At 49.8% G+C, this 27969-nt stretch overlaps 1 protein-coding gene across 2 annotated transcripts; it reads left to right on the top strand.

Annotated features, from left to right (window-relative positions):
- Positions 1-3: 3 nt before the first annotated feature.
- Positions 4-24218, top strand: EIF4EBP1 (eukaryotic translation initiation factor 4E binding protein 1). Of its 2 annotated transcripts, none has more exons than XM_068970994.1 (3): positions 4-167; positions 21055-21234; positions 23767-24218. In XM_068970994.1, the coding sequence occupies exons 1-3, from the start codon at positions 23-25 to the stop codon at positions 23796-23798; spliced, it is 357 nt and encodes a 118-aa protein (XP_068827095.1). In that variant the 5' UTR covers positions 4-22; the 3' UTR covers positions 23799-24218. The 2 variants fall into 2 exon arrangements, with proteins under 2 accessions (XP_068827095.1, XP_068827094.1); XM_068970993.1 differs by lacking the exon at positions 23767-24218 and adding an exon at positions 22634-23716.
- Positions 24219-27969: the final 3751 nt, after the last annotated feature.

Here is a 27969-nt window from a genome sequence, read left to right as displayed (position 1 = left end):
GGGCTCAGCGCTCGGGGAGACCATGTCCGGAGGCAGCAGCTGCAGCCAGACCCCGAGCCGGGCCATCCCCACCACTCGGAGGGTGGTCCTCGCCGACGGCGTGCAGCTGCCCCCCGGGGACTACAGCACCACCCCCGGCGGCACGCTTTTCAGCACCACCCCCGGAGGTAGGCGCGGGCTCCGGGGAGGTGGCCCCCTGCACCCCGGCTCTGGGTGCGGGCGGTGGGAGTTCGGACTTGACAGGAGCGGGGAGTGCTCGGGAGCCGCCAGCTGGACGGGGCGACCGAGTTCCGGGGCGCGGTGACAGGGAAGAACGGAACGGGGTATCAGGGAGGCAGTAAGAGTCCGGGAGGTGGCCGCAGGGAGCGAGCATGGGGGTCGCCTGCGATCGCCAGCCATCGGGTGCGAACTCCAGTGCAGCGTCTGCCAATGCCAGGAGTTTTCTTTCTGGGAGAGACTCTTGACTCCCCCGATCGTCGACAAACGCGCAAACAAACGCACGCTTCCAAGACCACCACATGCTGAGGTGTGCTGCCCCTTGCGGGTGTTGGGGGCAGTTCTGAGGCTGATAGGGTGGGGTCGGGGTGGGCCATGCACCACGAAGAGGCCGGGCTAAGGGTTTTGTGGGATGGGACGTTGGAATCAATGACCCTTGCAGAACCCTTCTTCCTTCCCGAGGCCCCCCACCCCCACCCCACCCGACCCCCAGCCCCAGCTTTGGGCGGAGGGTGCTCGCCTGCCCCTGCAGCGCCTCGGCGGCACGGGGACCAGATGGTTCTTTCAGGCGCGCGGCGGTTCTCTGCTCAGGGACCTGGGGCCGCGAGCCGCGCTATGCAGAAAAACACGTTTTTCTGTCCGGGGGGGAGGGGAGGGAGGGAACCGTGTGACCTCCGGGAGCGTGGATGAGGAAGAGGAAGCTGAGCTGGCGCGGGTGGGGGCCCGCTTCTCGCTGCCCTCGGGAGCCTGGCATTCGCTCCCAGCTCCTGAGCCTGGGTGCTGATGAAACCTGCCCGCGCGTTTGCGTGATGAAATCCCCGAGCTCGCCGCTTCGCTCCCTCCCTCGCTCTGTCCTCACCCGCTCCTGCCCTTCTCCCCTTCCCTTTACGCCCTCTGCCGCTTCCCAAACTACTCGAGAAAAGCGCCGCACATCCTGGCGTCCCGGCTGAGACGCACGCACTCGGGCGGGGCTGCCCGCCTTGTCGCCTGGCAGCGTCGGGGGCCACTTGCTTCTTTTCTCAGGCAGCTGTCCCACCCCCGGCGAGCACAGCCAGATCCGAAGCCCTGGTTTTGTTTCACTCAAAACATACAGCATGCGAGCTGTTTGCCAGCTGAGTGGTTCCTGGACAGCGGGGGCCGCCTTTTTCTGTGAGACGCGGCACTGAGGCCCCCAAACACGTGCCCACGGTCCAATCGAACACCCGGTTTCCCAAACTGAACAAGAAAGAGTCGCCAAGCGCAGAGGGGAAAAAAATGCTGCCGCATCTATTAAAAATGATCCAAGGGAAAGTTCCCAGTGACTCTTGCTGTCTCTTTTGACTCAGATTCTGTTTCCATGCTGGACCTTATGTAGTCCATGCTACTACGTTTTTTCTGTGCTATGATGTGTCTACTGGGACCTTTCGGGACAATTTTGGGGTCCCCTCCAGTGAAGGTGTGAGCCACTGCTTCATGTGTTCAGGGTGGGCACTGACTCAGGCCGGAAGGCTTAGCTGGCCCTGTTTTGCACCCTTGTTGCTAGATGGGGTGGATCAGCTTGGAAGCAACAGCCCGGGGTGCTGTTAATGGGAAACTCTCTTCCACTTCTCCCTTTGTACTGGTAAATTGCGGTTTGGGGCAGACCTCAGCCGGTCTCCCTCCTTTTGAAGGTGTTCATTTGGGAGAGGGACAAGGGGCTTCTGCATCAGTGTAACAGTTTCTGAGGCCAACTGGAAGGAAGCTAGCAGTGCCAGGAGCCTAGAGAGTGACCAGCCTAGTGACCAGCGGGGGAGACGCAGCTCACAGTCCATAACCCAGAGAATCCAGGCTTGCCTCTGCACAACCAAGGCATGGAGTCTTCCTCCAAAGCCCACTTTAACACAACCCTTTGCCTGGGCAGAGGGGCTTGACCTAATGAGTAAAGGTCATTCCTGGCCCCCTTCTGCTTCGGTCAAGAGTGCTGTTTCTCAGTCTTCTAGGGGGCACATGAATTACCTGGGGACCACATCTGATTCTGTAGGTTAGGGGTAGGGCCTAAGATGCCGCATTTCTAACTAGCTCCCAGTGACTGGTGTAAGGACTATTCTCCGAGCTCTCAGGAATTGGAATGTGACAGCCCTCACCAGGCTCTCCTCTGTGGTCTGACAAAAAAGGTGATGCGTCCATCCGGGTAAACTTCTCTTGAGGTTGGGTTTGGCATCTGTCTTTAAACTAGACTCTGGAGAGCCAGGCTCTCGGCAGAGTCTGCGTGGTTGGATAGTGTCAGAAGCTACTGGAGTAAACTGTCCACTGGTCACTCTTGCTGGGAATAGCTCTGCAGTGTGTGTCCTGGGGGAAAATAAGAGCAGATGACTTGAGCCATCTCCAGTCCTCTGACTCCAGTTTGCTTTCCATGCTCATTAACCCTACACAGGCTGAACCACTGATCTGAAGAAGTTAGATGTCTGGAGAACTGAAGAGTGATTTACATAAGAAAATTACTTAAGAGAGTGTCACTGATGAACACTCAAGTTTGTGGAATCTTATGATTTTGTTTTTTCCAACTTTATTGGAGTATAGTGGATTGACAGTGTGTTCATTTGTGCTGTACAGCAAAATGATTCAGTTATATATTCTTTTTCATATTCTTTTCCATTAGGTTTTTTGGTGGTTTTTTTTTCCCCCTTTTTTTGGTAGTGCCATGCTTCTTGGAGGATCTTAGTTTCCTGATGAGTGATTGAGCCTGTGCCCCTTTCCTTGGAAGCGTGGAGTCCTACCACTGGACCACCAGGAAGTCCCTCTGTTGGGGTTTATCACATTGAATATAGTTCCCTGTGCTATACAGGAGAACCTTGTTGCCTATCCATTCTGTATATAATAGTTTGAATCTGCTAATCCCAAACTCCCAACCCTTACCTTCCCCACCCCAACCCCTTCCCTTTGGCAACAAGTCTATTCTGTGTATCTGTGGAGTCTTAAAAGTCTTAAGTAACACTAAACCACCAGAACCTTTGAGTGGGTCAGAACCCTTCATCCATCCTTCCCCCACCAACCTCTACATTCCCAGTTCCTTACTGGATGTTTGACCCAAAGCTACAGGAGTTGTGGCTTGGGTGGTAGTCGTGCCCAAGCCCTGGGTCTGGATAAGGTTAATCAGAGGTAAGCCGCTAGGACTGCAGGTGTTACTGGCATCCTATTTGGTTAGACAAACAAAGCGTGCGCCCAGGAAGCTTACCTTGGGGCAGCTCCCAGTCTGGCGCTGGAACAGAGAGTGCCGGGAAGAGGATAGGGTAGGCTGGGCACTGAAGCCGGAGCGTGGCCAGTGTCCCCAGGCCTCAGTTACACTGCTTCTTTATTACAGGTCAAGAGAACTTGACATTGACATTAAGGCAAAGAGGAACTATAATGGGTCTCTTTATACTGACCCGAGCTTCCTTTTAAAGCATTTAGAACATTCCATACTAAGTGCTTCGTTAAAGACTGGCAGGGACCCTGGTGTAGAGCACCCATAGCCTTCCTAATCTTACGGCCATGGCATTGGAAGATAAAGTGTGACCTCGAGGTCTTCCATTGCAAGCTAGAAAGATGAACACACCTGAAATAGAATTATAACCATCAGAGTTGTATCTAAAGTAATTAGACAGACACTCACCCCACCCCTGAAAACTTGAAAGTGAAAGTGAAGTCGCTCAGTCGTGTCCGACTCTTTGCAAACCCGTGGACTGTAGCCCACCAGGCTCCTCCATCCATGGGATTCTCCAGGCAAGAATACTGGAGTGGGTTGCCATTTCCTTCTCCAGAGGATCTTCCCGACCCAGGGATCGAATCTGCGTCTCCCGCATTGCAGGCAGACGCTTTAACCTCTGAGGCACCAAGGAAGCCTTACATGATATTAAATGAGACTTGCCCACTCCAAGTAGCCAGCGTGGTTGGCCTTACATTCTAACAATGTAAACACAGCTGTTGGATATGAATTGCCTTCAGACCTCACTTTTTTTTTCCCCAATATCCTCAAGGGTGGCAAGGCCTCATTATTGATAGAGGGGTTTGTTTGTTCTTTTCCTGAAAGAGCAAAAAAAAAGTCCTTCATTACCAAATTTGGAGAAAGGGCCAGCAGGATGGTGCCGTATTGACTATCGGTATAAAGTAGCGAGGCATTTGCTTGTCAGGGACTTTATTTGACGTCAAGTTAGGAAAAGGCAGCATTATTGAAACAAGGATTGCTTCCCAGGGTGAAATGAATGAAAAGTGTTCATTTGTACACATAGATTCTTGATTCTTCAGTGTTCAAATGTATGTACGAAAAACATGTTACTTTCTCCTTTTACTGAGATCCATGCCAGTGTTCTTCCTCTTTTGTGATTCACAACAATGATTCACATGTCTTTGTTTACATATCTGTTCCCTAGATTAGACAGGAAGTTCTTTCAGAGATGGCTTACTCATCTTTGTGGTGTGGCCAGCCACATCAGATGTCTAAAAGGTGAGGGGTGAAAAACTCCTGTGATGAGAGTATTCTCAGGGTGACCTAGTGTCTCTACTACTAGGCCTGGGTCTGGGCTGGCTTAATAAGAATGTTTAAATTTTCTTTTCTGTCCTCTTAGTTACAGGTATAGCTATTTATCTTGGAATGTCCCAGAAGCAGAAGCTAACTTTCTCTAAACTTTCCCACTTATCCCAGTATTATTCCAAGTTATTATGAAGCAGACTGTGGAAGGAGGTGACTTTTTATAGTGAACTAGTCAGTGTTGGGGCCTACGTCTCAGACACTGGGAGATTCATGGTCTTCATTGACTTGTTTGCATCCAGTATTGCTGACTCAGCAGAAATAGGTGACATCTGCCCATGGCATTTGGATGCTTAGGACATGGGCCTTGTAATCCACTGCCTATGCCCATGAGGGTTCACAGGGAGAGCTCAGATACTAGACCCAGAGATCTAGTCTTGATGAGCAAGGTTGTATCAGCTAGCTACTGCTGTGTAACAAGCAACCCCCAAACTTAGTAACTTCAACCACCACCACAACAATCTGTTATTTCTCTTCATTCTTTGGGCAAATTGGGCATTTTTTGATCATCTTGCCTGAGCCCACCCATCTGGCTGCATACAGTTGGCCATTGGATTGTCCTGGGCTGGAAGTTTCAAGGTGGCCTTAGCTACCTGTCTGGGTATTGCTGGGGACAGCTGGAAGGTTGGGCTCTCTCTCTGTCCTCATGGCCTCACACCATTCAGAATATGAGTTATTTACATGGCAGCTTCCAAGGCCGCTTAAGGCCTTTATTCAGAAGTCACAGTATGTCACCTACACAGTATTCTATCTGTCAAAGTAAGCCGCAAGGCTAGCCCAGATTCTAGGAGAAGGGAAATGACTCCTTTGATGAGAGAAGCTGGGTATAAACAGGGGTAGGAGGATTTATGCGGGCCATGCTTTGAGACGATGTTCAGCAAGGGTCAAGCCTCAAAGGACAGTCCTTTGAGGGGATTTAACTGCCTGTCCTGCTGAGTGGCCAACAGAGCCAGGGCCAGATGTTGATGTTCAGTCACTCAGTCCTGTCCGACTCTGCAACTGCAGTGTGCCAGGACTTCCATATCCTCCACCATCTCCTGGAGCTTGCTCAAACTCAAGTCCATTGAGTCGTTGATGCCATCCAGCCATCGTGCCCTCTGTCGTCCCCCGCCCCTCCTGCCTTCAGTCTTTCCCAGCATCAGCGTCTTTTCCAATGAGTCGGTGCTTCACATCAGGTGGCCAAAGTATTGGAGCTTCAGCTTCAGCATCATTCCTTCCAATGAACATTCAGGATTGATTTCCTTTAGGATTGACTGGTTTGTCCAAGGGACTTTCAAGAGTCTTCTCCAACACCACAATACAAAAGCACTCATTCTTTGGTGCTCAGCCTTCTTTATAGTCCAACTCTCACATGACTACTGGAAAAACCATAGCTTTGACTAGACGGACGTTTGTTAGCAAAGTAATATCTCGGCTTTTCAATATGCTATCTCAGTTGGTCATAGCTTTTCTTACAAGGAGCAAGTGTCTTTTAACTTCATTGCTGCAGTCACCATCTGCAGTGATTTTGGAGCCCAAGAAAATAAAGTCTCTCACTGTTTCCATTGTTTCCCCATCTATTTGCCGTGAAGTGATGGGACTGGATGCCATGATCTTTGTTTTTTGAATGTTGAGCTTTAAGCCAACTTTTTCACTCTCCTTTCACCTTCATCAAGAGGCGCTTTAGTTCCTCTTCACTTTCTGCCATTAAGGGTGGTGTCATCTGCATATCTGAGGTTATTGATATTTCTCCCAGCAGTCTTGATGCCAGCTTGTGCTTTATCCAGCCAGGTGTAGGAGACAGGAATCACGAGCCTGTGTGTTTATTGACTATTGGTTTAAGAACAGAGGACACCTTCCTGAAAACATTGAGTCATGGATCCCATGTCCTGCTTTCAAGCCCTTCTATTCACCTCCACAAAGCAAAACACACAGGTGGACATGGTGCCAGGGCTCTGGGCCGTATATTCAGTTGGTGTGACGCGTACTAACTGCCACCCAGCCTACCTCCTGTTTCCCCTTCAAATGGCCAGGCTTCAGGTATGGCCTCCTCTGCCCAGCACTTGCATTTGAACATCTTTGATTTTCTGGAGTACTGGCAAGAGGCAGGTGTCTGAGCCCAGGGGTCCACAGGTGAGTGGGAGGGAGACTACCGCTGGTGTGGGCAGGATCACACCAGCACATGCACAATGAAGTGGCGGCTGCAGAACTGGTTCTCTTGCCTTAAGGAGTGTGAATGGGTTTCCCTCTTCTCTTTCCCAAACAAAAGGGGACAATGGGCCTGTGTGGATTGATAGATCTCCTGTAACCAAATCCATAGACCAGGTAGTTTAAACAACAGAAATTTATATTCTTCTTGGTCTGGAAGCCCAAGATCCAAGTGTGGACAGGTTGGTTTCTGCTGAGGCCCCCTCCGTGGCCTGCAGAGGCCGCCTCCTGCTGCCCCTTTCCGAGGTGTGATCCTTCTGTAGAATGGCTCACCAGCACATTGTTTTAGGGCTCCACCCTAACGGTCTCATTTTCACATAATAGCCTGGTTAAGAGACCTTATCTCCAAATACAGTTACTTTGAGGTACTAGGAGTTGGGGCTTCAGCATGTGAATTTGGGGGCGTGCCATTCACACAAAAAAGCAGGACTCCTTCACTTTCCAGCAGCAAGGGGGGTGGTATATTTCAGAAGGGCACTCACTGTTGGTAGTGCATTTCAGGGGGCGGCCTTACTTGGCTATGCCAGGTGCAGAGGGAAAGGGGAGGAGCTTGGCCAGCCTTAGAAGTCTGTCAGCTGTTTTGTTCTGTCTCTGGAGAAACTTTGTCCCTTCTGCTTAATTTTCAAATCAGCCTGCCTGTTCCCTCATGGGACCTGAAGGAAGGGCCATTTGCCACTGGCTGATGGTCCCTTTGTTACTCCAGGGCCTTCATAAGACCCCTAAAGGGTCTTTGTTCGGGGGTTGGGGGGTTATTATTATTATTTTTTAATATTTATTTATCTGGTTGTGGCAGGTCTTAGTTGCGAGATCTAGTTCTCTGACCAGGGATGGAATCCGGGTCCCCTGCATTAGGAGCCTGGAGTCTTAGCAACTAGACCATCAGGGAAGTCTGAGGATTGTAGGGGTCTTGGTTCTCCCCGGAGAGCTGGCAGGGTGGGAGGGGAAGGTCAGTCTTGGAGTGAGGGAGCTCTGCTTCTTTACCAAGTTACTCCCCCAACCCCCACTCCTCGGCCAGTCAGCTGGGCTTGCCAGGCAGACAGTCCTGCAAGAAACAGCCAGGCACTGCTGCTGAGCTGAGCGTACGCTCGTTCCAATGGGTTTCTCCCGGGCGACTGGCCCGCGTCCCAGCACAGGCGTTCAGCCCTCTGTCTGACCCTGTTATGAAATGCTCTCCCGCCCCTGGAAGGGGAACAGCAGTTCTAGGAATTCCGTGCTTGTACTCTTGCTGGGCCTCACGTCCTCGGCCCCTGGGAGGTGCGTTCCTGCCAGCGGAGGCCTGGGAAGAAAGCAGGACCAGCGTCTCGTCTCAACTTACAGGAGCCGCATCCAGCCGCCTCTGGGCCCCCGGGGCTGGACCGCAGGGAGATGGAGGAGGAATGTAGGAGGCCTCCCTCCCGGGGAACATCCTGTCCTCAAACAGGCGGAAGAGGAGGCAGAAATCTGAAGACCCTGGTGGCTTCCCCTTGGCCAGAGCTGGCTGGCATGGGGGCCCAGGCTGCCTGGCTCATTGTAAACAGAGGCTGGTCTTCAGGGTAGGAGGCGAGACAGGCTGGGTCTATCTTGGGATGGCTGCAAGGGGCTGGCCTTCCTGAACCTCAGTTTCCTGCCTGTGAATTCAGAATAAGGTGTCTCCCTCATGGGGGTCCACGGAGACCTAGCAAGTCAGGCTGTGGCAGGCAGGGCTCACATGGCACTATGATTTTCACAGCCTGACACTCCTGTGAGGCTTTTATGCTCACCGAGTGAAGAACTGGGACTCGGAGGTGAGGGCTGGTGCAATGTCGCATCCAATTTTGAGCCCAGAACTGCTGCCTCCCGTCCCCAAGCTAGTTGCACCACTTTCAATTTAAAAGCACCTGCCCACAAGGGGATCCTAAAAATAAATGGTTGGTATCAGAGCTGGAACGCACCGGAGAGATTATCTCTAAAGCCTGGCCTAGGGTTGGGGCTTTAAAAATAGTTTGAATGAGCCCAGAACAAGTCCTTGTTTACAGGCGAGGAAACCAGACCCCGGGGCATGTGTGCCTTGCTTTATATGTTCAAGCAAGCTGTTCTCACCCCTAAAGCCTGCCTGAAGAAAAAATACAAATCATGCATTTGGTGCATACCTGGAATGTAAAATCCCAGATGACACTGGTTACCGAACATGCCACAGCTCATGGTGGTACTTGAAGCCTGTTTCTTTGTGGACCAAAACAGGAGGGAGAATGCCCTTACCCTCCCCCCACAACCCCACCCCCTTCTCTCCAAGTCTCTTTTCAGGGTTCTTACCTCCCCTCTGGTTTATCCCAGCTTTTTTTTTTTTTTTTTTTACCTCCATATAACTGAAGTCACACTGGTCGTGGCAATGCTGAGGACTTGCTTGTTTCGGGCTGACTTTGTGTGAGCCATGGTGCTGACCCACGTGGTGACCCCGGGAGGCTTGACCTGCCATCATCACCATCACCCCCATTCTTCAGGGGAAGAGATCGAAGCACGAGGACTTCTCTGATGGGCCAGTGGTCAAGAATTTCCAGTGAAAGGGATGCAGATTCGAACCCCGGTTGGGAAACTTAAGAGCCCACACTTCAAGGGGCAGCTAAGCTCACGTGCACAACTACTGAGCCCTCGTGCCTCACCTAAGACCTGACACAGCCAATAAATAAATAAAAGAGAAAGAAGAAATTGGGGCACAGAAACATGGAGCAATAATGCCCAGAATGGATAGAACCAACAAGCGGGAGAGCTGGGCTTCTAACCACTAGGCTGTAATAAGAACAGCAGGCATTCACACCCTGTCCCCATCATGTTGTCCCCACCCACCTCTCTCCGTAGCCGGGAACTCTGGCAGCCAGCTGGACTCAGGGTGATGCATTTACATGGGCTTCCAGTTGGAAGACAGCCTCAGCTATTCTCTACATGTAGTTCGAGACACACCCTTGAACTCAGAACCCAGTAGGATCTCAGCTACACAAGTGTTTGGAAGAGTTGGGGGCAAGGTTCACCTCTCTTCTGCCCCCACCCTGTGGGAGGCAGGTTCTGGATTCCGTGGCTCTGCACCTATAGTCCCTCCCGTCTGGATCATCCAAGGACCACCCCCCACTCTGGGTCAGTGCAGAACTGGGGTGACAAGGATGCTTCCGGCTCGAGTTAAGAGTCGGGGGGCTTGGATCCCCTTTTGCCAGTGGTACACACGGGGTAGACCTCTCCCTGCCCCTCTGTAGTCCCCATCTATGTCTCTAGACTCCACACACTTGTTTCCAGGTTTTTCTCCGACAAAGCGTGTGTAGATCAGGGGGCTGTTCCTGTTATCTAATGGTCCCTTGCATCCGTCACACCTGGCTTGCTGTGGTCCAGAGGGGTTCAGTGAGGGAATATATGACCCATCACCCCTACTCTCAGGGCATGTGATTGAGCAAAGGTTGGCAGTTGTGTGGGTGGTTGTTAATGCTTGTCCTGATCCTTGAATACAGTTCCTGGAGTCTAGCATGGACAGGGCTGGTGCACACGGCCTGGAGATGCTAGAAGGGGGAGCTCACCACTCTTTCCCCAGCCCAGCAGAGAGCCTTCAGGACATGGGAAATCTGTCTTGTTCCAACCATGGCAGTTTTAACTTGACTTACTAGGAAAGGAGATTCTGACCCTATATCCTTATTTATTTGTTTACTATCCCTGTATCTTTATTACATGTCAAAGAGTCAGACATGACTGAGCAACTAACACACAGATCCTTGTATTTTTTTATTTTAAAATTATTCAGTATAAAAGGTGTATTCCTTGCTTTAATCCTTATCTCACCCCCACAGATAAGTAAACAAAAAATACAGTTCTGTGATGTGTGTGTGTGTGTGTGTGTGTGTGTGTGTGTGTGGCCCGTGTGGTGGTGGTTTAGTCATTCATTTGTGTCCAACTCATTGTGACCCCATGGACTGCAGCCTGCCAGGCTCCTCTGTCCGTGGAATTTTCCAGGCAAGAACACTGGAGTGGGTTGCTATTTCCTTCTCCAGGAGCTCTTCCCAATCCAGGGATCAAACCCAGGTTTCCTGCATTGCAGGCGGGTTCTTTGCCAACTGAGCCACAGAGAAAGCCCAGACAGTGTACACTTTATTCCAAGTAGTACCTGCACTGCACTGTGGGTCTGATCCATAGTTTATTTAACCTGTCCCTTAGTGCTTCTTTTTTTAAAGTCAAAGTTGTGTGTGCGCGTGCGTGTATGTGTGTATGCGCATGTGTGCGCATGCGCGCTCAGTCGTCTCTCACTCTTTGCGACCCCATGGACTGCAGCCTGCCAGGCCTCCCTGTCCTTCACCATCTCGCGGAGCTTGCTCAAACTCATGTCCCTTGAGTCAATGATGTCATCTAACTATCTCATCCTTTGTCATCCCCTTCTTCACCTGCCTTCAATCTTTCCCAACATCAGGGTCTTTTCCAATGAGTCAGTTCTTTGCATCAGGTGGTCAAAGTATTGCAGCTTCAGCATCAGTCCTTCCAATGAATATTCAGGATTGATTTCCTTTAGGATAGTCTGGTTTGATCTCCTTGCAGTCCAAGGGACTCTTAAGAGTCTTCAGATGGAGAATCTCTACACAGTCCACAAAAACAAGACTTGGAACTGACTGTGGCTCAGATCATGAACTCCTTATTGCAAAATTCAGGCTTAAATTGAAGCAGGGAAAACCATTAGGCCATTCAGGTATAACCTAAATCAAATCACTTATGATTATACAGTGGAGGTGACAAATAGATTCAAGGGATCAGACAGGATTCCTGAAGAAATATGAATGGAGATTTGTAACATTATACAGTGTAAAATATACTGACCCAATATTTTTATAGATCATACATTTAAAGTTATTACAAAATAATAAAAGTAATAAAGTTATTACAAAATAATAGCTATGTTTCCCAATGTTGTGCAATATATCCTTGTAGCTTATTTTATACATAGTAATTCATACCTATTAATCCTCTACCGCTGCCTTGCCCCCTTCCCTCTCCCCATTGGTAACCACAGGTTTGTTCTGTTATCTGTGAGTTTGTTTCTGTGCTGTTATATTCATTTGTTTGTTTTTAGATTCCACACATAAGCAATTACAGAATATTTGTCTTTCTCTCTGATTTGTTTCACTAAGCATAATACCTTCCAGGTCTATCCACATTGTTGCAAATGGCAAAATTTTCATTCTTTTTTATGGCTGAGTAGTATTCCATTGTGTATATGTATTTCACATTTTCTTTATCCATTCATCTGTTGATGGACACAGGTTGCTTCTAATTACATATTTACTGTTTTTAATACTATGATTCTTGATGAGCCATGTAGATTTTAGTGATAGCATTTCCATTTTTTACAATTTTTTTTTTTAAGTAGCATTACTAATTTCTTTAGTTTAAAATATGCTCAGTACCCAAATCTTGAAATCATGGAACTCTGCTCAACAGTCTTGTTCAATCAGTAAGTCATGTGTGACTCTTTTTGACCTGATAGGCTGCAGTATGCTAGGCCTCCCTGTCCCTTGTTGTTTTGTGGAGTTTGCCCAAGTTCATATCCATTGACTCAGTGATGCTATCCAACCATTTCATCCTCTGCCGCCCTCTTTCTTCAACAGTCTGTAATAGTCTCAATATTCTGCAATAACCTTAATGGGAAAAGAATTTGAAAAAGAAGAGATACATGTGAATCACTTTGCTGTACACCTGAAACTAATACAATGTGTTAATTAAAGCTAAAAGAACAATTTTGAAAAGTGTAACTATAAAAAAATAAAATGTGCTTAGTTTTCATTCAGGTGAGCCTTCCCACACCCGCCAGCCCCTCTGAAGTGCCTCTCAGTATGGTTTCACAGTCAGACCTCTGCATTTCTCCATACATTTTCCCTCTTTTCTGAGCAGTTTGGTGACTCGGGACCTGCCACACAGCTGCGGGCATGGGATTCTCAGGAGCCTCTGCTCTTTCTCTGATTTTATAGACTCCATCTTCCTGGCACTTTCTGCAGATGGCTCTGTTCTCCTTCTATTTGGTTAGCGACCCCATAGACTGCAGACTGCCAGGCTCTGCACCCTCTATCCTATGGCTACGGCACTTATTTAAAAATAAAAATCCTCATTTGAGCTAATACAATCCATAATCTAAATGCCGGTAGGGATGGCAGCTTAAACACCCACCCCTGGACTTCCCTGGTGGTCCAGTGACTAAGACTGCACTCTGAGCGCAGGGGGCCGGGGTTCAATCCCTGCTCCTCTTTTGGCTCGGTATGAAACTAGGTCAGGATGACTTTTGCCCCAGGATAGTGAAGGCATTTGACCCACTGTCTTCAGGCTTTCCATGTAACCATTGAAAATTTTGATACATTCTTACTCCCAATCCTCAGTGGGCACCTGTTGTCTTTCAACCCTATCTGGAAGATTTCATGATTTACAATGAATCTTAAGCTGGTGGTTTTTAATTCATTGCACTGGATAGTCAAGTAGTCTTTCAAGACTCATCTCTCTCAATTCAGCAAAAGTATCTTCTTCTTTTTTTTTTGTATTTAATTAATTCTTTTGATCTTTTAAGTAATTCTTTTGATCAAGTTCTCTTGTCTCTTTTTCTTGATTTCCTTTTATCCAGGATTTGGGTACTGTCTCTAATTGGTTATCTTTTTGTCTTCTGCTCCCTTTATTATTTAAGAGTGAGGAGTTGCTCAAGACCTGGCCAGAAGCCCCTTGTCTGTTCCAGAGACCAAAGCACTCAATCTAGTGGCTATTTGGGTTTTTTTTTCATTTGAGATAACCCCCTCCCAAAATCTGTCTCTGTAGGTCTTTATCTTTGCTCTTTATTTTGAAGCAGAGGAGCACAAAGGATTTGAGGCCACCATTCAGGAGGTCAGCTTATTTTGCCTGCCTAGCCTCCTCCTGGGTGACAGACGGGTGGCACCTGTCCCTGTTCTCAGCCCCCAGCCCCCTTTTCCTTGATGGCTCTAATTCCCAAAACTTCCTGGGTTCGACCCCGCTTGCTTGCTGTTACAACCTCGACCGCCACCTTCCTACCGTTAGCTGTCCCCCTTTTCCTCCCTGTTAGAACCATTCCTGGGACTTCCCTGGTGGTCCAGTGATTAAGACTCTGTGCTTCCACTGCAGGGGACCTGGGTTCCATCCCCTGGTTGGGGAACTAAGATCCCACATGCCACAGAGGGAGGCCCCCCTCAAAAAAAGAAAAGAGGAAAGGGGAAAAAAGAGCCATTTCTCCATTCACTTTCTGTCTTCATATATCGTGATGTGGAGAACAGTTGGAGCCCCGTTGGCATCCAGGTGGGCACAGGTGCTTCTGTTTCTAGTTCTTGGTGTTTTGTATGACTTGTAAGAGAAGCAGAAGGAAGAACCCGTCTTGTTTCTGCCTCCTGGAAGCTGCCCAGATCCTCAAAAGCTCACATAGACACCTTGTAGAGGGGGCTTGTTTTCCCTTGCACGGAGTAGAAGTGGGTCCTCAGCTAAAGAGTGTTATGGGGGGCTGCCTAGTGTGACACCCACGCGCCCCAGAGGACCACAGCAGACCAGCACCCCTGGCTGCCACTGTTCAGCCTCATAGGGTCCTCAGCATCCCTGCTGGTCCCCACTTCCTGTCCCCGTGTGCAGGCCAAGTCCCAGCTCCGGGGCTGCGCTGCAGCCTCGTCGGCCAGGGGTTCCTATTTTCAACAATACGGGCCTGTGTGTGTTTGGTTAGGTTTGCCTCATCTGTGGGAGGCTTTGGGAATTTCCAGATCACTGGCCACGGAGGTGGGCCCCATGAAGGCTTAGAAGAAGAAAGAGTTAAAAAGCCAAAGCGGTTCCATCTCCAGCTCCTATTCCTCACAGGCCCCAAATTAGCCAGTCAGTGGTGACTTTGTGGTCTTATCCCAGGCTCGGTGCCTTGTCAGCTGACTTTCTGGACACCACTGTTTACCCCTTTGTCTATCCCCCACACACACCCTCCCTCTCTGGCTGAATTACTCTGATGGTGGGTATTTTTTTTTTTTTAATATATATTATTTATTGGGCTGTGCTGGGTCTTAATTGTGGCATGCAGGACCTTTCAGATGCAGCATATGGGATCTAGTTCCCTGAGCAGGGATTGAACCCCGGCCCCCTGCGCTCAGAGTGCAGTCTTCCTTAGTCACTGGACCACCAGGGAAGTCCAGGGGTGGGTGTTTAAGGTGCCACCCCTACCGGCATTTAGATTATGGATTGTATTAGCTCAAGTGAGGATTTTTATTTTTAAATAAGTGCCTTAGCCATAGGATAGAGGGGGCAGAGGCTATTTCTTTTTCTCTTTTAAGTGTAATTACTGATTTTTAAAATGCTGGAGGCCACTTCAGTGTATGTACCCCAAAGAATTGAAAGGAGATTATCAAGATATTTGCACACTAGTAGCATGATTCACAATAATGAAAAGGTGGATGTAACCTGAATGTCTGTGGGTAAACAAAATTGGTATATCCATACACTGGAATATTGTTGTTTAGTCACTAAGTCATGTCCGACTCTTGCAACCCCACGGACTGTAACCCGCCAGGCTCCTCTGTCCATGGGATTTCCCAGGCAAGAATACTGTAGTGGGTTGCCATTTCCTTCTCTAGGGGATCTTCTCTAGCCAGGGACTGATTTGAGTCTCCTGCATTGGCAGGCAGATTCTTTACTACTGAGCCACCAGGGAAGCCCACGATGGAATATTATTCAGCTTTAAATGGAAGGAAATTCCCACATAGAGTCCAGCCATGTAGATGAACCTTGAGGACATTATGCTAAGTGAAACACGCCAATTGCAAGAAGACAAATACTATAAGATTCCACTTACATGACATACCTAGAGCAGTCCAGGCTTCCCTGGTGGCTCAAATGGTAAAGAATCTGCCTGCAATGTAGGAGACCCAGGTTCCATCCCTGGGTTGAGAGGATACCCTGGAGAAGGGAATGGCAACCCATTCCAGTATATCTTGCCCAGAGAATTCCATGGACAGAAGAGCCTGGAGGGCTACAGTCCATGGGGTCGCAAAGAGTCGGACACGACTCAGTGACTAACGCAACAGAGCAGTCCAATTCAGACGGAAGCAGAGTGGTCGTTGCCCCGGCTGGGGAGCGGGGATTGTTTCCTGGATGGAGTTTTAGTTTGGCAGGATGAAAACAGGCCCGGAGATGAGTTGTATGACAATGTGGATGTACTTAAACAACTCAGCTGTACATTTAAGATTACTTCAGATGCCAAGTTTTATGTTATTTCTGTTTTACCACACTTGTTAAAAAAACAAACAACAAAACCACTGGGGGCTCGTGACCTTTAAAGAACCTCAGAAGCTGCTGATCTCCAACTTCTTTTTTGAGATGATTAAATCTCTAGCTCTCAGGTTCAGCTCTGATAGGGTCAGTCGCTCTATGCTGTGGTGAACAAAGAAACAAAAAAACCCAAGGTGGTATTAGGAGTTTGGGATCAGTCGATACAAATTTATATATTTAAAATAGGTAAACAGGGAATTCCCTGCAGGTCCAGTGGTTAGGACTCTGCTTTCACTGCCGAGGGCCAGTGTTCCATCCCTGATTAGAGAACTTAGATCCCACAAGCTGTACAGTGCAGCCAACATAAAACAGACAAAAGTCCTACTGTATAGCACAAGGAGCTATTTTCAATAACCTGTAATAAACCATAATGGGAAAAAATATGAGGCATATGATATATATTCAGAAATACATATATTACTGAATCACTCTGCTGGACACCAGAAACTAACACAGTATGGTAAGTCAACTATACTTCAATAAAAATAACTAAATTTTTTTTAAATGCCAAGGTGGCGGGTGGGAAGGAGATAAGGGGGTAGGGTGCCCACGCCATGATGACTAAGAAACAGAGAAAAATGGGCCCATCTCTGAAGCCAGGATGCCCTTCCTCCAGAGAGGGCACTGCTGCTGTCCATTTGGAGCCCACTGGGCATGTCGGCACACAGCCCTTCATGCTACAGGTGAGGAAACTGCCCTTACAGGTGAGGCCCAAAGGTAGAAGGGACACAGGGCTGCCCGGCTGGTTGGTAAAAGTGATAGTCTCTCAGTTGTGTCGGACTCTGCCACCCCATGGACTGTAGCCCACCAGGCTCCACTGTCCTTGGGATTCTTCAGGCAAGAATGCTGGAGTAGGTTGCCATTTCCTTCTCCAGGGGACGTTCCCGACCCAGGGATAGAACTCGGGTCTCCTGCACTGCAGGTGGATTCTATCTGAGCCACCAGAGAGGGCTGGTTGGTAGTAGGGCCTAAAATACAGCCCCAGGTCTGTGTCCTTTGCTGTCCACCCCTCCCCCTTAAAAACATGAGCTCTGAACTGTAGTTCTCCTGGTGATGAGGGGCAGGGCTGCCAACCTCAGCATTATTTGCTCCAGACCAGGAGAGCAAGCCCAGGTGGCTACCTGGCCCAGGCCGAGGTTAGACCAGGCCAACACGAGCAAGGAGGCAAAGTTCATCCTTGGGTCTCTCTCACCACCCCCTGCTCTTCAGCATTGTGGGTCCTCCTCAGCACCAGGAGCCCAATCTTAACTCACATCAGAGCTCAGAGATGCAAGCCCATCCATCCCTCTCCTGTCTCCGGGGTTAGTAGACAGGCAGTGCTCAACATCGAGAAACGAATGTCAGCTGTTGGAATGTCGCTCAGCAGAGCCCTTAAATGAGGGACATATTTCAGAGCTATTGATGAGGATGGACATTCCTGGAGTCCTTGCGTCCTGGTTTCTAAACTGAGGCCATTCACCATCCTCCTATAGTCTTCATTTTTTAATTGATGTATAGTTGATTGTGTTAGTTTCAGGTAGTTCAGTTCAGTTGCTGCCGGGGTCCAGCCCCAGTGGATCCAGGGAATTCGAAGGGTGGACGGAGTTGGCGAGGAAAACTTATTTATTTATTAATATAAGATTAGATTAGGAAGAAATAGTGTAGTAGGAAAACTAAGTGTAGAGAAGAGGCTGATTAACTTGGGTTACGTGGAAAACCAACAAAGTTCCAGACAAGGAGCTTGCACCATCTACATTAGGCCACCAGCGCCCGTTTGAATATTGGAGAGTGTCCCGCCTTGGGCTCTCTCTCTTACGGATCTTAAAAGCCGGGACAAGTAAGTAGACATAGTGAGCCTCCACGTCCCAGATGGGAATTCAGCCTGAAATTAGAGTAAAGAGGAGACATGGGGGAAACCAGTCCAGCGACTGGCTCTCCTTCTATTGTCCTTCAAGGCCTTTTATACTTTTGATTATACATAGAGATCAATGGGTAATACAAAATTATGTAGCGTTAGCAGCCCAGACTCTTTCTGTATATCTTTTTGTATACAAAAGGTCTCAGGTGATTTACATTATCTTCTGGCCAAGAGGCTTGTTAACACTTTTTGGCTCTCTTCCTTAATGAATGTTAATTTTGTTTCCCCTGAAGTGTTTTTCTTTAATCTGCATCTCCTTAAAGTGCTAAAGTTACATCTCTATAGAACAAAGGTGCAGTGGGTTATAACAAAGAAGGTACTTAACTCAAAGATCTAATGTTGCTAATACCAGGTCTACTACTTGTTTTTCTATATACCAACTATATCTAAACATAAAGGATATGAAAATTTGGCAGCAAGTATTGGCTCAACAAATGAAACTTTTAATCAGTCCTATTCTAGTGACTTTGACTCCTTGGAAGCCCCTACATTCCTAGGATGATTTTAAGCTTCGTGTGCCTCCTGTGGTCAGGAGGCCTCAATCAATCACACACGCACCTGTACGAGTCCTGCAGGCAGGCTAGAAAGCCATCAGAGGGGTTTTTGGATTGAAACACTCTTTCAAATGCAGAAGACTAAATTGACTTTTTCCAGAGAATGTCAGAAGAGTGGAAAAGCAGGCAGATTCTTATTTTTGGGGGGTGGATGCTCAGGAAATTCCAGGGGGAAAACCTGAGGTCTGATTAGCGTTGCCATCAGAGCTCTGCCGCATGACCTTGTCATGGGTGGAATTCCTCACCCTGGCTCCCGGTAAGTTGCTCAGTCGTGTCAAACTCTTTGCGACCCCATGGACTGCAGCACACCAGGCCTCCCTGTCCATCACCAACTCCTGGAGTTTACTCAAACTCATGTCCATTGAGTCGGTGATGCCATCCAACCATCTCATCCTCTGTCATCCCCTTCTCCTCCCACCTTCAATCTTTCCCAGCATCAGGGTCTTTTCCAATGAGTCAGTTCTTCGCATCAGGTAGCCAAAATATTGGGAGTTTCAGCTTCAGCATCAGTCCTTCCAATTAATATTCAGGACTGAATATTAAGTTTCAGGAATACTGCAGAGTAATTCAATTATACATAGGTCTAAATCTATTGTTTTTCAGATTCTCGGTCCTCTGGAGGAGGAAATGGCAACCCACTCCAGTATTCTTGCCTGGAAAATCATTCTTGCTACAGTTCATGGGGTCATAAGAGTCGGAAAGGACTTAGTGACTAAACAACAGCAGTAGGTTATTATAAGCCATTGAGTTTTGCTCTTCCTGTACAGTAGGTCCTGGTTAGTTATCTGTTTTCTATATAGTAGTGTGTATGTGTTAATCCCAAACTCCTCATTATCCCTCCCCCTCTTCTGCAGTCTTTATCATACTTTGCATTCTACTTGTACACATATTTAATATTTATCTTTGTATCACCTCTCCTTTAAAATCTATTGTTTTTTATTTTTTTGGCCGAGCCCCATAGCTTGTGGGATCTTTCGTTCCCCTACCGAGAAATGGCAATCCACTCCAGTACTGTTGCCTGGAAAACCCCATGGACAGAGGAGCCTGGTACACTACAGTCTATGGGGTCGCAAAGAGTCAGACATGACTGAGCGACTTCACTTCACTTCACTTCACTGGGGATTGAACCCACACCCCCTGGGCAGTGAAAGCTCAAAGACCTAACCACTGGACTGCCAGGGAATTCCCTAGCTTTTATTATGTAGATTATAGTTTATGTGATATATAACATGTACCATTACCATATTCAGTTATATCCTGTTGTATATATTAAAAGGGAGTTTGCTATCACAGCTATATATGGAAAACCAGTCACTTGCCATAAATAGAAATAGCTATAAAAAGAACATAATGATAAGAAGACAGTTTTAAATTCTAGCTAGATACCTCTGCCTGTTGAAGGCTGAGCCTGGGGCCTGCTTCTTGTGGAGAAGGGAGCCAGTAGCGAATGTTCTGGAGGTGTTATGTTACTAGGACCACAGTGGGGCTGCAGAGATGATCAGGATTTAGACAGGGCCCCAACGGGAGTCACCTTCTCACTCTTCACCGTTATTCGTGAATCAGCAGGCCTCCTCCCTGGCTCCTGTGCTTGAGAACACACTCCTTTTTTTTTAAGGAATCTCTCAGGCAGCTGCCCTCATAGGAGGGCTCCTGGGAGGCTTAAGGTCAGTGAATGATTCTGTAAGACGTGGTCCCTCACCCTAGGGTGACACTTGAGAAAGGAGAGTGAAAATTAAAGGAATGGAAGGCAGACTGAGGAGAAACCCTGAATTCGGTGACACGTGAACAGAGGATGGGTAACCGGATGCTGGGCGGAGCGGGGCGTCTCCGGCGAGGTGGACTGAGTTGAGAGAGCCGCGGTGAAGCTGGGGGTGCTCCCTGTTACTCTTTTCCACAAAGACCAGACAGGAGGAGTTCTCATATTTAACTGGTGGGGAGTGGTTAGCGGGGCGGTGGGGTGCAGAAATCACTTACTTTTCTCTTTGCTTCTTTGCCAAATGGAGTTAAAAGATGCTGGATATTCCCCAAGGGAGTGTAAGGACAGAATTGAAAAACGCATAAAAAACCCACTTTGGGGACTTCTCTGGGGAGCCTGTGGTTAAGACTCAGCCTTCCAATGCAGGGGGCAGGGGCAGGGAATTAACCACAAGCCACTGGTAGGGTGCTGCCAAAAATTAAAAAAAAAAAAAAAAAAAAAAACTTTCTCCGTAGAGTACCCGCTGACCCCGGGGAGATGGGGCGGTTTGGCGACAGCAGAGTCCGGGGCTGCAGGAGGCAGTGCGTGAGCCTCACACCTCCGCCCGGGCTTTTGCAGGAAAGCCTGCCACCTCTGCTGGAGCCGGGCCTCGGGGGAAAAAGCAGGCCAGGGCCCTCTCCGTGGCTTTATCCGTGTCCCCGCCCCCTTGCAGGTACCAGGATCATCTATGACCGGAAGTTCCTGATGGAGTGTCGGAACTCACCTGTGACCAAGACGCCCCCGCGGGACCTGCCCACCATTCCCGGGGTCACTAGCCCTACAGGCGATGAGCCCCCCACGGAAGCCAGCCAGAATCACCTGCGCAGCAGCCCCGAGGACAAGCCGGCAGGCGGTGAGTGGCTGGGAACTGCTGGGCTCTCCCTCCAGGAAGCGGAAGAGCGGGCGTGGTGGGTGGGTGGTCCAGGGAGCACGAGGATCCTCCTGCCCCGTGGAGCAGTCCAGAGGGCGAGGGAAGGGTCTGGGGTGCAGCACTTTCATTGGAACCCACTTTCCCCAGGAAAGGGGCCCAGGAAGCCCAGGCAAGGCCATTCAGCCTCATCAGATAGTCTCATTAGCGGGGAGCTTGTTTGAAAGGAGATGGCATCCAGGCGGCTGCTTTCATAAGCCCTTGGATAACCTTTATATATCAATTGTCCCTGAGGCATTTCTGTGTGTCTGCAGCAATTTGGAACACACCCAGGATGTTTTTGTGCAGGAAGCTGCTTATCAAAAGCACAGTGTCCTTGCCCTCTAGGAAATTACACGTCTGCGGGATCAGAGGAGAAGGCAATGGCACCCCATTCCAGTACTCTTGCCTGGAGAATCCCGTGGATGGAGGAGCCTGATAGGCTACAGTCCATGGGGTCGCTAAGAGTCGGACACGACTGAGCAACTTCACTTTGACTTTTTACTTTCATGCATTGGAGAAGGACATGGCAACCCACTCCAGTGTTCTTGCCTGGAGAATCCCAGGGACAGAGGAGCCTGTTGGGCTGCCATCTATGGGGTCGCACAGAGTCGGACACGACTTAGCAGCAGCAGCAGCAGCAGCAGAATCAGAAAGGCGACAGGGATGTCAGGTGTCCTAGTGGATCAGGCCGTGGAAACAGTGCAACCAGTTGTTTCTGTAGTGGTCAAGGGGAGGCTGGGTCCTTCCTCCCACCCCCCCACCCCCATCAATGAGAGCAGCCACCCCCGCAGAGGTGCTTGAATACCATCTTCAAGCATCAGGGACCGGCTGGCCAGAGTATCTGAGCTCTTGCTGTGGGAGGAGGGACCATAAGCACTGGCAGAGCCTGGAAGCTGCTAACCCTTCACCTGAAGGCAGCAACCAAGCCCAGACAGGAAGCAGCTGGGCCCTCGAGCTTGGCTGGCCTTGCTGACAGCATGGAACCCAGCTCCCTGGGGCCTGCAGGCTGTGGTTCATCAAGAAGTCAGGAGCCCTACCTCCCAGAGCGGGCCGCACTTGGAGATCCATGGGCAAAAGAGAGGTGGACACGGACCCACAGAGCCCAGCAGGAAGGACGGCCCAGGCAGCGAGGTTCCCTGCCCTGTGATAAGTGATGCACAGGGCTTCCCTGGTGGCTCAGTGGTAGACACCCTGCCTGCCAATGCAGGACACCCGGCTTGATCCATGGCCTGGGAGGGTCCCACATGCCTCAGAACAAGTAAGCCCATGAACCCCCAACTAGGGAGCCTGTGCTCTAGAGCCCAGGAACCGCAGCTAATGCCCCCACGTGCTTCACCTCCAGAAGCCCGTGCGCGCAGAGCCGCAACAGGAGAAGCCACTGGAGAGACAAGCGTGAGCCCTGCAGCTAGAGAGGAGCCCCCACTGGCCGCAACTAGAGGAAGCGCGAGCAGCAACCCAGACCCAGCACAGCCAAAAATAAAGAGACCAGTATTTTTTAAAAGGACAGAAGGATGGACAGAATCGTGTGGTTGGTGCTCCAGTCCTCTTTCCCCTTAAACCAGACTGGCCGTTGCGGATGGAGGCTGTCAACACAACCTGAAGGCTGTCCACCGCCTTCACTTGCATACCCTCGCCCCTCCCAGCCTCTCAAGCTGTGCTGGCCCACAGCAAAGGCTCTGACCCCACCGTGGCAGCCTCATAGGCCACACGGTTGTTGGGATGGGGTGGGCTGAAGGAGGAGGCACGTGGTTTTCCATGTTGCTTCACTGGATGTAAGAAACCAAGGCTCCTGCCCTTGGACACGCATATTTGTGTCAACATAACCAGAAGTCAAGGGCGGTTGTTCCCCCATGGGGGGTCAGAGCAGGCCTTCTGCCCTCCAGAACCTTGGAGCAGCCTTGGCCAGGAGGTCAGGCACAAGGCAGTTTCATTAAAAAGGAAAACAACGTGCCGCTGTGTGAATTACTTGGAAATTCTAATGGTGAGAGATGGGCGACGGCAGTGAGCAGCTGAATTCCCCAAATAGCTACTGTATTGCAGGGTCAGGCTCTTCTCTGGGGAATCGGGTGTAGGCAGAGGAGGTTACGGTACCATGTCCTAACCCAGAAGTTGGGACACGTGCTCAGAAAGGTTTTATGTTTTAAGGAGTATGTGTCTGTGAAATTATATTCATTTCAAATCACAAGGAGCCATTCACTCTTGTTAAAGAAAATACAAGTGATCCAGAACACAGGGCTGTCAGCTGTCCGGTGGGGAGATGTGGTCTCTGCTCTGGGATCGGGGGAGCGAGCACAGCTGGACGTGTGGCTTGGGAATTCCTGGGCCTGCCCTCTGTCCGCTGGCAGCATGCCCCTGGCCCCTGCTCTCCCTGTTGGAACGACAGAACGGGAAACAGCACCCCCTCCCGGCCTCTCGAAGGTTCAGCCGTGCCATTTGCCCATGGCTCACCTGGTTCTCTGCCCCTTCTCTCCCCAGGTGAAGAGTCACAGTTTGAGATGGACATTTAAAGGGCCAGCCATCAGAGCGAGCCACGCCTCCGGGCCCCAGCGGCCCCTCTTGGGAGAAGCCACACCAGCCAGGCCTTATGCAAGTGACCATCTTGGGCAGGCGGTGGGCGTGGGGCCAGCCACCCCAGCCCCCTGCTCCCTCACTCAGGGCCCCTGCTCCCCCTTCTTCTTCGTGGACACCAGCGCATACCTCCATGTGCCTCCAACTCTGCAGGAACTAGTACCCGGAGGGCAGTGACCTCGGGCGCATCCCGCAGCCCAGGGTCGGCAAGTGGACACGGAAGAGGCCTTCTGAATGGTCCTCCGGCTCTCCCGGCCCCCTCCTCTGGGGGAGCACCCACACCCCCCCCCTCCCCGACTTAGATTGGTGTGTGGGGAAAGCTCCCCACCCCCTCCCTTCCTGAGAAAGGAAATAAAAGCCACCTTCGCCCTAGGGCCAAGAGTTGGCCCCTGTCTGAGCTCTTTTCAACTCTGTATGGATGGCTAATGCTTCTCAAGCACTTCCTGTTGGCCTCTCAAGTTGATGGTCGAGGGACCCTTGTTGAGGGGCGGGTGAGTAGAACACGGGTTACCCTCGCGGTCCGGCCCAGGAAGTGAACCCCACACACTCCATCACAGGTGTCGTCCCGGCAAGGGCTGAACTATGCTACTCTCGTCTCCTGTTTTTTGGTGCTAGAGGCTGCCTCTTTTCTGGGCTGGGTCACCCCCCAAACATGTCCAGTGGCGCAGGCCCCTTTGCTCTGCAGCCCCCACACTGCAAGCATCAAAGGCGTGACCCCCGGTGTTCGTCAAGTGTCCCTGTGTGACTACTAGCGGGCCACAGACCCCTGAAGAAGCTCCCTGCCTTGGGGATTTCATTGAAATGTAAGATTTGCCCATAGAAAAGGTAGCATGAAAGAGACTGCATAGGAATTGGTTTCCAGCGAGTGGTCCACATAGGGGAGGCTTCATGGAGCTGATGCTACAGCTGGGTCCTGAGAATACCTGGCTGGGAGGAGGCCGGGGCCCGGGTGGCCAAGGGCAGGTGGTCCTGGAGAAACAGGCTGTACCAGGACAGGGCATCAAGTTGCCTGCTTTGGCCAGAGCAGGCAGTTTGTGAGGGTGGGAATGCCTTTCGTAAATAACAAAGGGGTTCAGATTTCTAAGGGCCTCAGATGCCAGGCGGAGGGGCCCACTGAGAAGCAGCAGGTGTTTCTCATCTCATATACAGGGTGTGCTGAAGGGTGGATGGCCCTTGACCAAGAGGCCATGGCCAACCCGGAGCTCACCAGTTCTGGACTCAGCGCACTCATCAGCCTGCTGTTTGGGGAGCAGAAGGCCTTAGTGGCTGAGTCCCTTGCCTGTTTTTTCCTTTTTTCTTTTTCCCTACAGTTGAGTTGGAGTCTCCTCCTCTCCCTGGATTGCAACGGCAGCTGGAAGCCTTGTGCCTGGTGACAGAGTGTGGGAGGATCCGGGGCAGGTTGACTCAGGCATGCAGCATGTACTTTTCCTATGGATAGGAAGTGAGACTGGAGGGGCCACCACCAGAGCAAAGACAACAACTAAAGCGCCAGCTAGGGGACTTCCCTCATGGTCCAGTGGTTAAGACTGCAGTGCCAATTCAGGGGCAGGAGTTCAAGCCCTGGTCAGGGAACTAAGATCCCACGTGCTGCATGGCATGGCCAAAAAAAAAAAAAAAAAATTAAAAAAATAAAACCAACCCAACAACAAATAAAGCCCCAACTAGGATCAAACTAGAGATTGGCACAACTTTCCCCTAAAAACCTCTTACTTTCTCCCCTTCCGATGTCCAACCCGAGGCCATGATCACAAGTCCAGTCCCCTTCTTGGTCACATCCCAGTGTCCAAGGGTAGAAAGTTGGCCTCTCTGACAATAAGAAATTTGTTTACGTGTTGTGAGCCTTTCCCATTGAACAGAAGTATCTCCTCCGGAAAACCCAGGTATTTCTTGAGCATCACCCTGGCTGTGTTGCTGTGGAGTGGGAAAGGTCTGTGACACAGTCCTGGTCCTCAGGGAACTTAAAATCTTGGGGAGATAAAGCTCCTGTGGTCCAATTTAGCATCCACAGGAATATTCTGAGAAACCTTCACAGTTGGGCCTGCCCGCCTCAGGCATCACCCAAAGCTCTGATTTTGTAGTCAGGGAAAACACAGGGACAGCTATGGGGCAGAGGCCACACACTATGAGCTAGGAAAGGACAAGGAACTGTTTTAAGCTACGGTGTGTGTGTCCCAAGGATCTTTTGACTTGATCTGGAGACAAGCAGTACTCTGGAGAAGGACACCCAGAAATGTCTTAAAGTATTCTTTACAGGATTGGCTGTTACGTGGAAGCTGTGTCAATGCCCCGGATTTCTGTGTGGTCAGACCAGAAACCTCCATGACTTCCTGCACCTCACCAAGTGATCAGAGACAGCACCTCTTCCCATGTCCACTGCCCTGGGGCAGCCTCTTCATTCATCTAGAAAATCCAACTGTTTTGACATTCCTCCGTCTAACATGCTCTCTTGGAGCCCCCTGTACCTCAGGTCATCCACCATCCAGGAAGGCCCTCCCTACATCAAAACCCTACCTGTCCAACCAAGTCCCTTCTCCCTGAAGTTTAGTTCCTAACTCACGGCATTGACACAGCTTCCACGCATCGGCCAATCCTGTAAATAACGACAAAATCAGTGCTTTGAGTTTCAGAACTTGGCACGTACAGCCCTCCCTGACTCCCCTAAGCAGAGGACTGTGCCCCTTGCCTCAGGGCAATTCATCTCGAGTGGAAGAGACAGCACCCCAATGACGGGCAATAGACACCTCAGTTTCTGGAATTAACTAGAATAAAGCCTCCCTTCTCTCTGCAGCCAATTAAATGCATATGAAAAGGTAAGGAAACTGCAGATTAACTGGGGAGAAGTACAGCCCTTACAGATTAGGTTCTCTTGATGCACACATTCCAAAGAGTAGGACTTAAATGTGTCCTGCAGAGAGGAAGCCCCCTGGTCAAAGTGGAGGTGCAGCAGTCTTCCCTCTAACTGTTCGGAAGTCAGAGGACAGGGAGACAGATTTTTTTTTTTTTGGATGAGATAAATCTAAGTAATTTATTAAAGTATGCTTTTAATAACAAATATAAACTAAAAATCTTCATCTTGAAAGTTTTCATATTTTAAATAACACAGTTCATTTCTCCAGGAAAAAAAAAGTCTAGGAAAGACCAGGAAACTGAAAAACAGGACAAAAGAAAAAATCCAAATCCTCCAGAAGTATGCGTGTTAAATTTCTTGACTAGTAATTGTGAGTTAAAAGTTATTATGTGCAGGGAGCCTGTTCTAAAAGGAAGACTTGGAGCTGCTATTTTTGTTTCTTGCTCTTAAGGTTCTGAAGAGGCATGTTTTAGTTTCCACTTGCTGTGTTTGGCTCAGTGCTGCCTCCTGCTGGAAGGCTTTGTTAAAACAAGGGACCATTCCTCTCCAAGTGACTCCATTACATTCCCTTAGATGAAAAGCCAAGAGTGGTTCAGTTCAGTTCAGTCCAGTCGCTCAGTCGTGTCCAACTCTTTGCGACCCCATGGACTGCAGCATGCCAGGCCTCCCTGTCCATCACCAACTCCCAGAGCTTACTCAAACTCATGTCCATTGAGTCGATACCGAGAGTGGTGCCTGTGTTCAAACTCCTGGTCCCTCTGCCCTAACCTGGGAGAAGCGTTAGTCGCTCAGTTGTGACCCCATGGACTGTAGCCCGCCAGATTCCTCTGTCCACGGAATTCTCCAGGCACGAGTACTGGAGTGGGTTGCCATGCCCTCCTCCAGGGGATCTTCCTGACCCAGGAATCAAACCCAGGTCTCCTACATTGCAGCCAGATTCTTTACCATCTGAACTACCAGCGAAGCAAGACTGTCCTCCAAAGGACAGTCAGGGCTTGGAACTGTTGAAACTTCTTAGTCTCTACAACAGCGGTTCTGTTTTGCATTGGAACCGTGGATACAAGTGTGATTGTTTCAGGTAATCTCCCAGCTCCTGGGACAGTTTCTACTTCTGAGACCTGTGAGAACCACCCGGGAGCCCCCAACAGCTCCCGAGCTGAGCCTCTAACTCAGATGAGGAACCTTGACAGCGTGTTAGAAAGCGCCGTGCCCAACAGAGGGACACTGACACCCAAATATTCTGCACCCCGATGAACTTGCCA

The sequence above is a fragment of the Capricornis sumatraensis genome, chromosome 4 (genome assembly GCF_032405125.1).
Source record: "Capricornis sumatraensis isolate serow.1 chromosome 4, serow.2, whole genome shotgun sequence".
Taxonomy (NCBI): Eukaryota; Metazoa; Chordata; class Mammalia; order Artiodactyla; family Bovidae; genus Capricornis; species Capricornis sumatraensis.
This window is presented reverse-complemented; position numbering and strand designations above follow the sequence as displayed.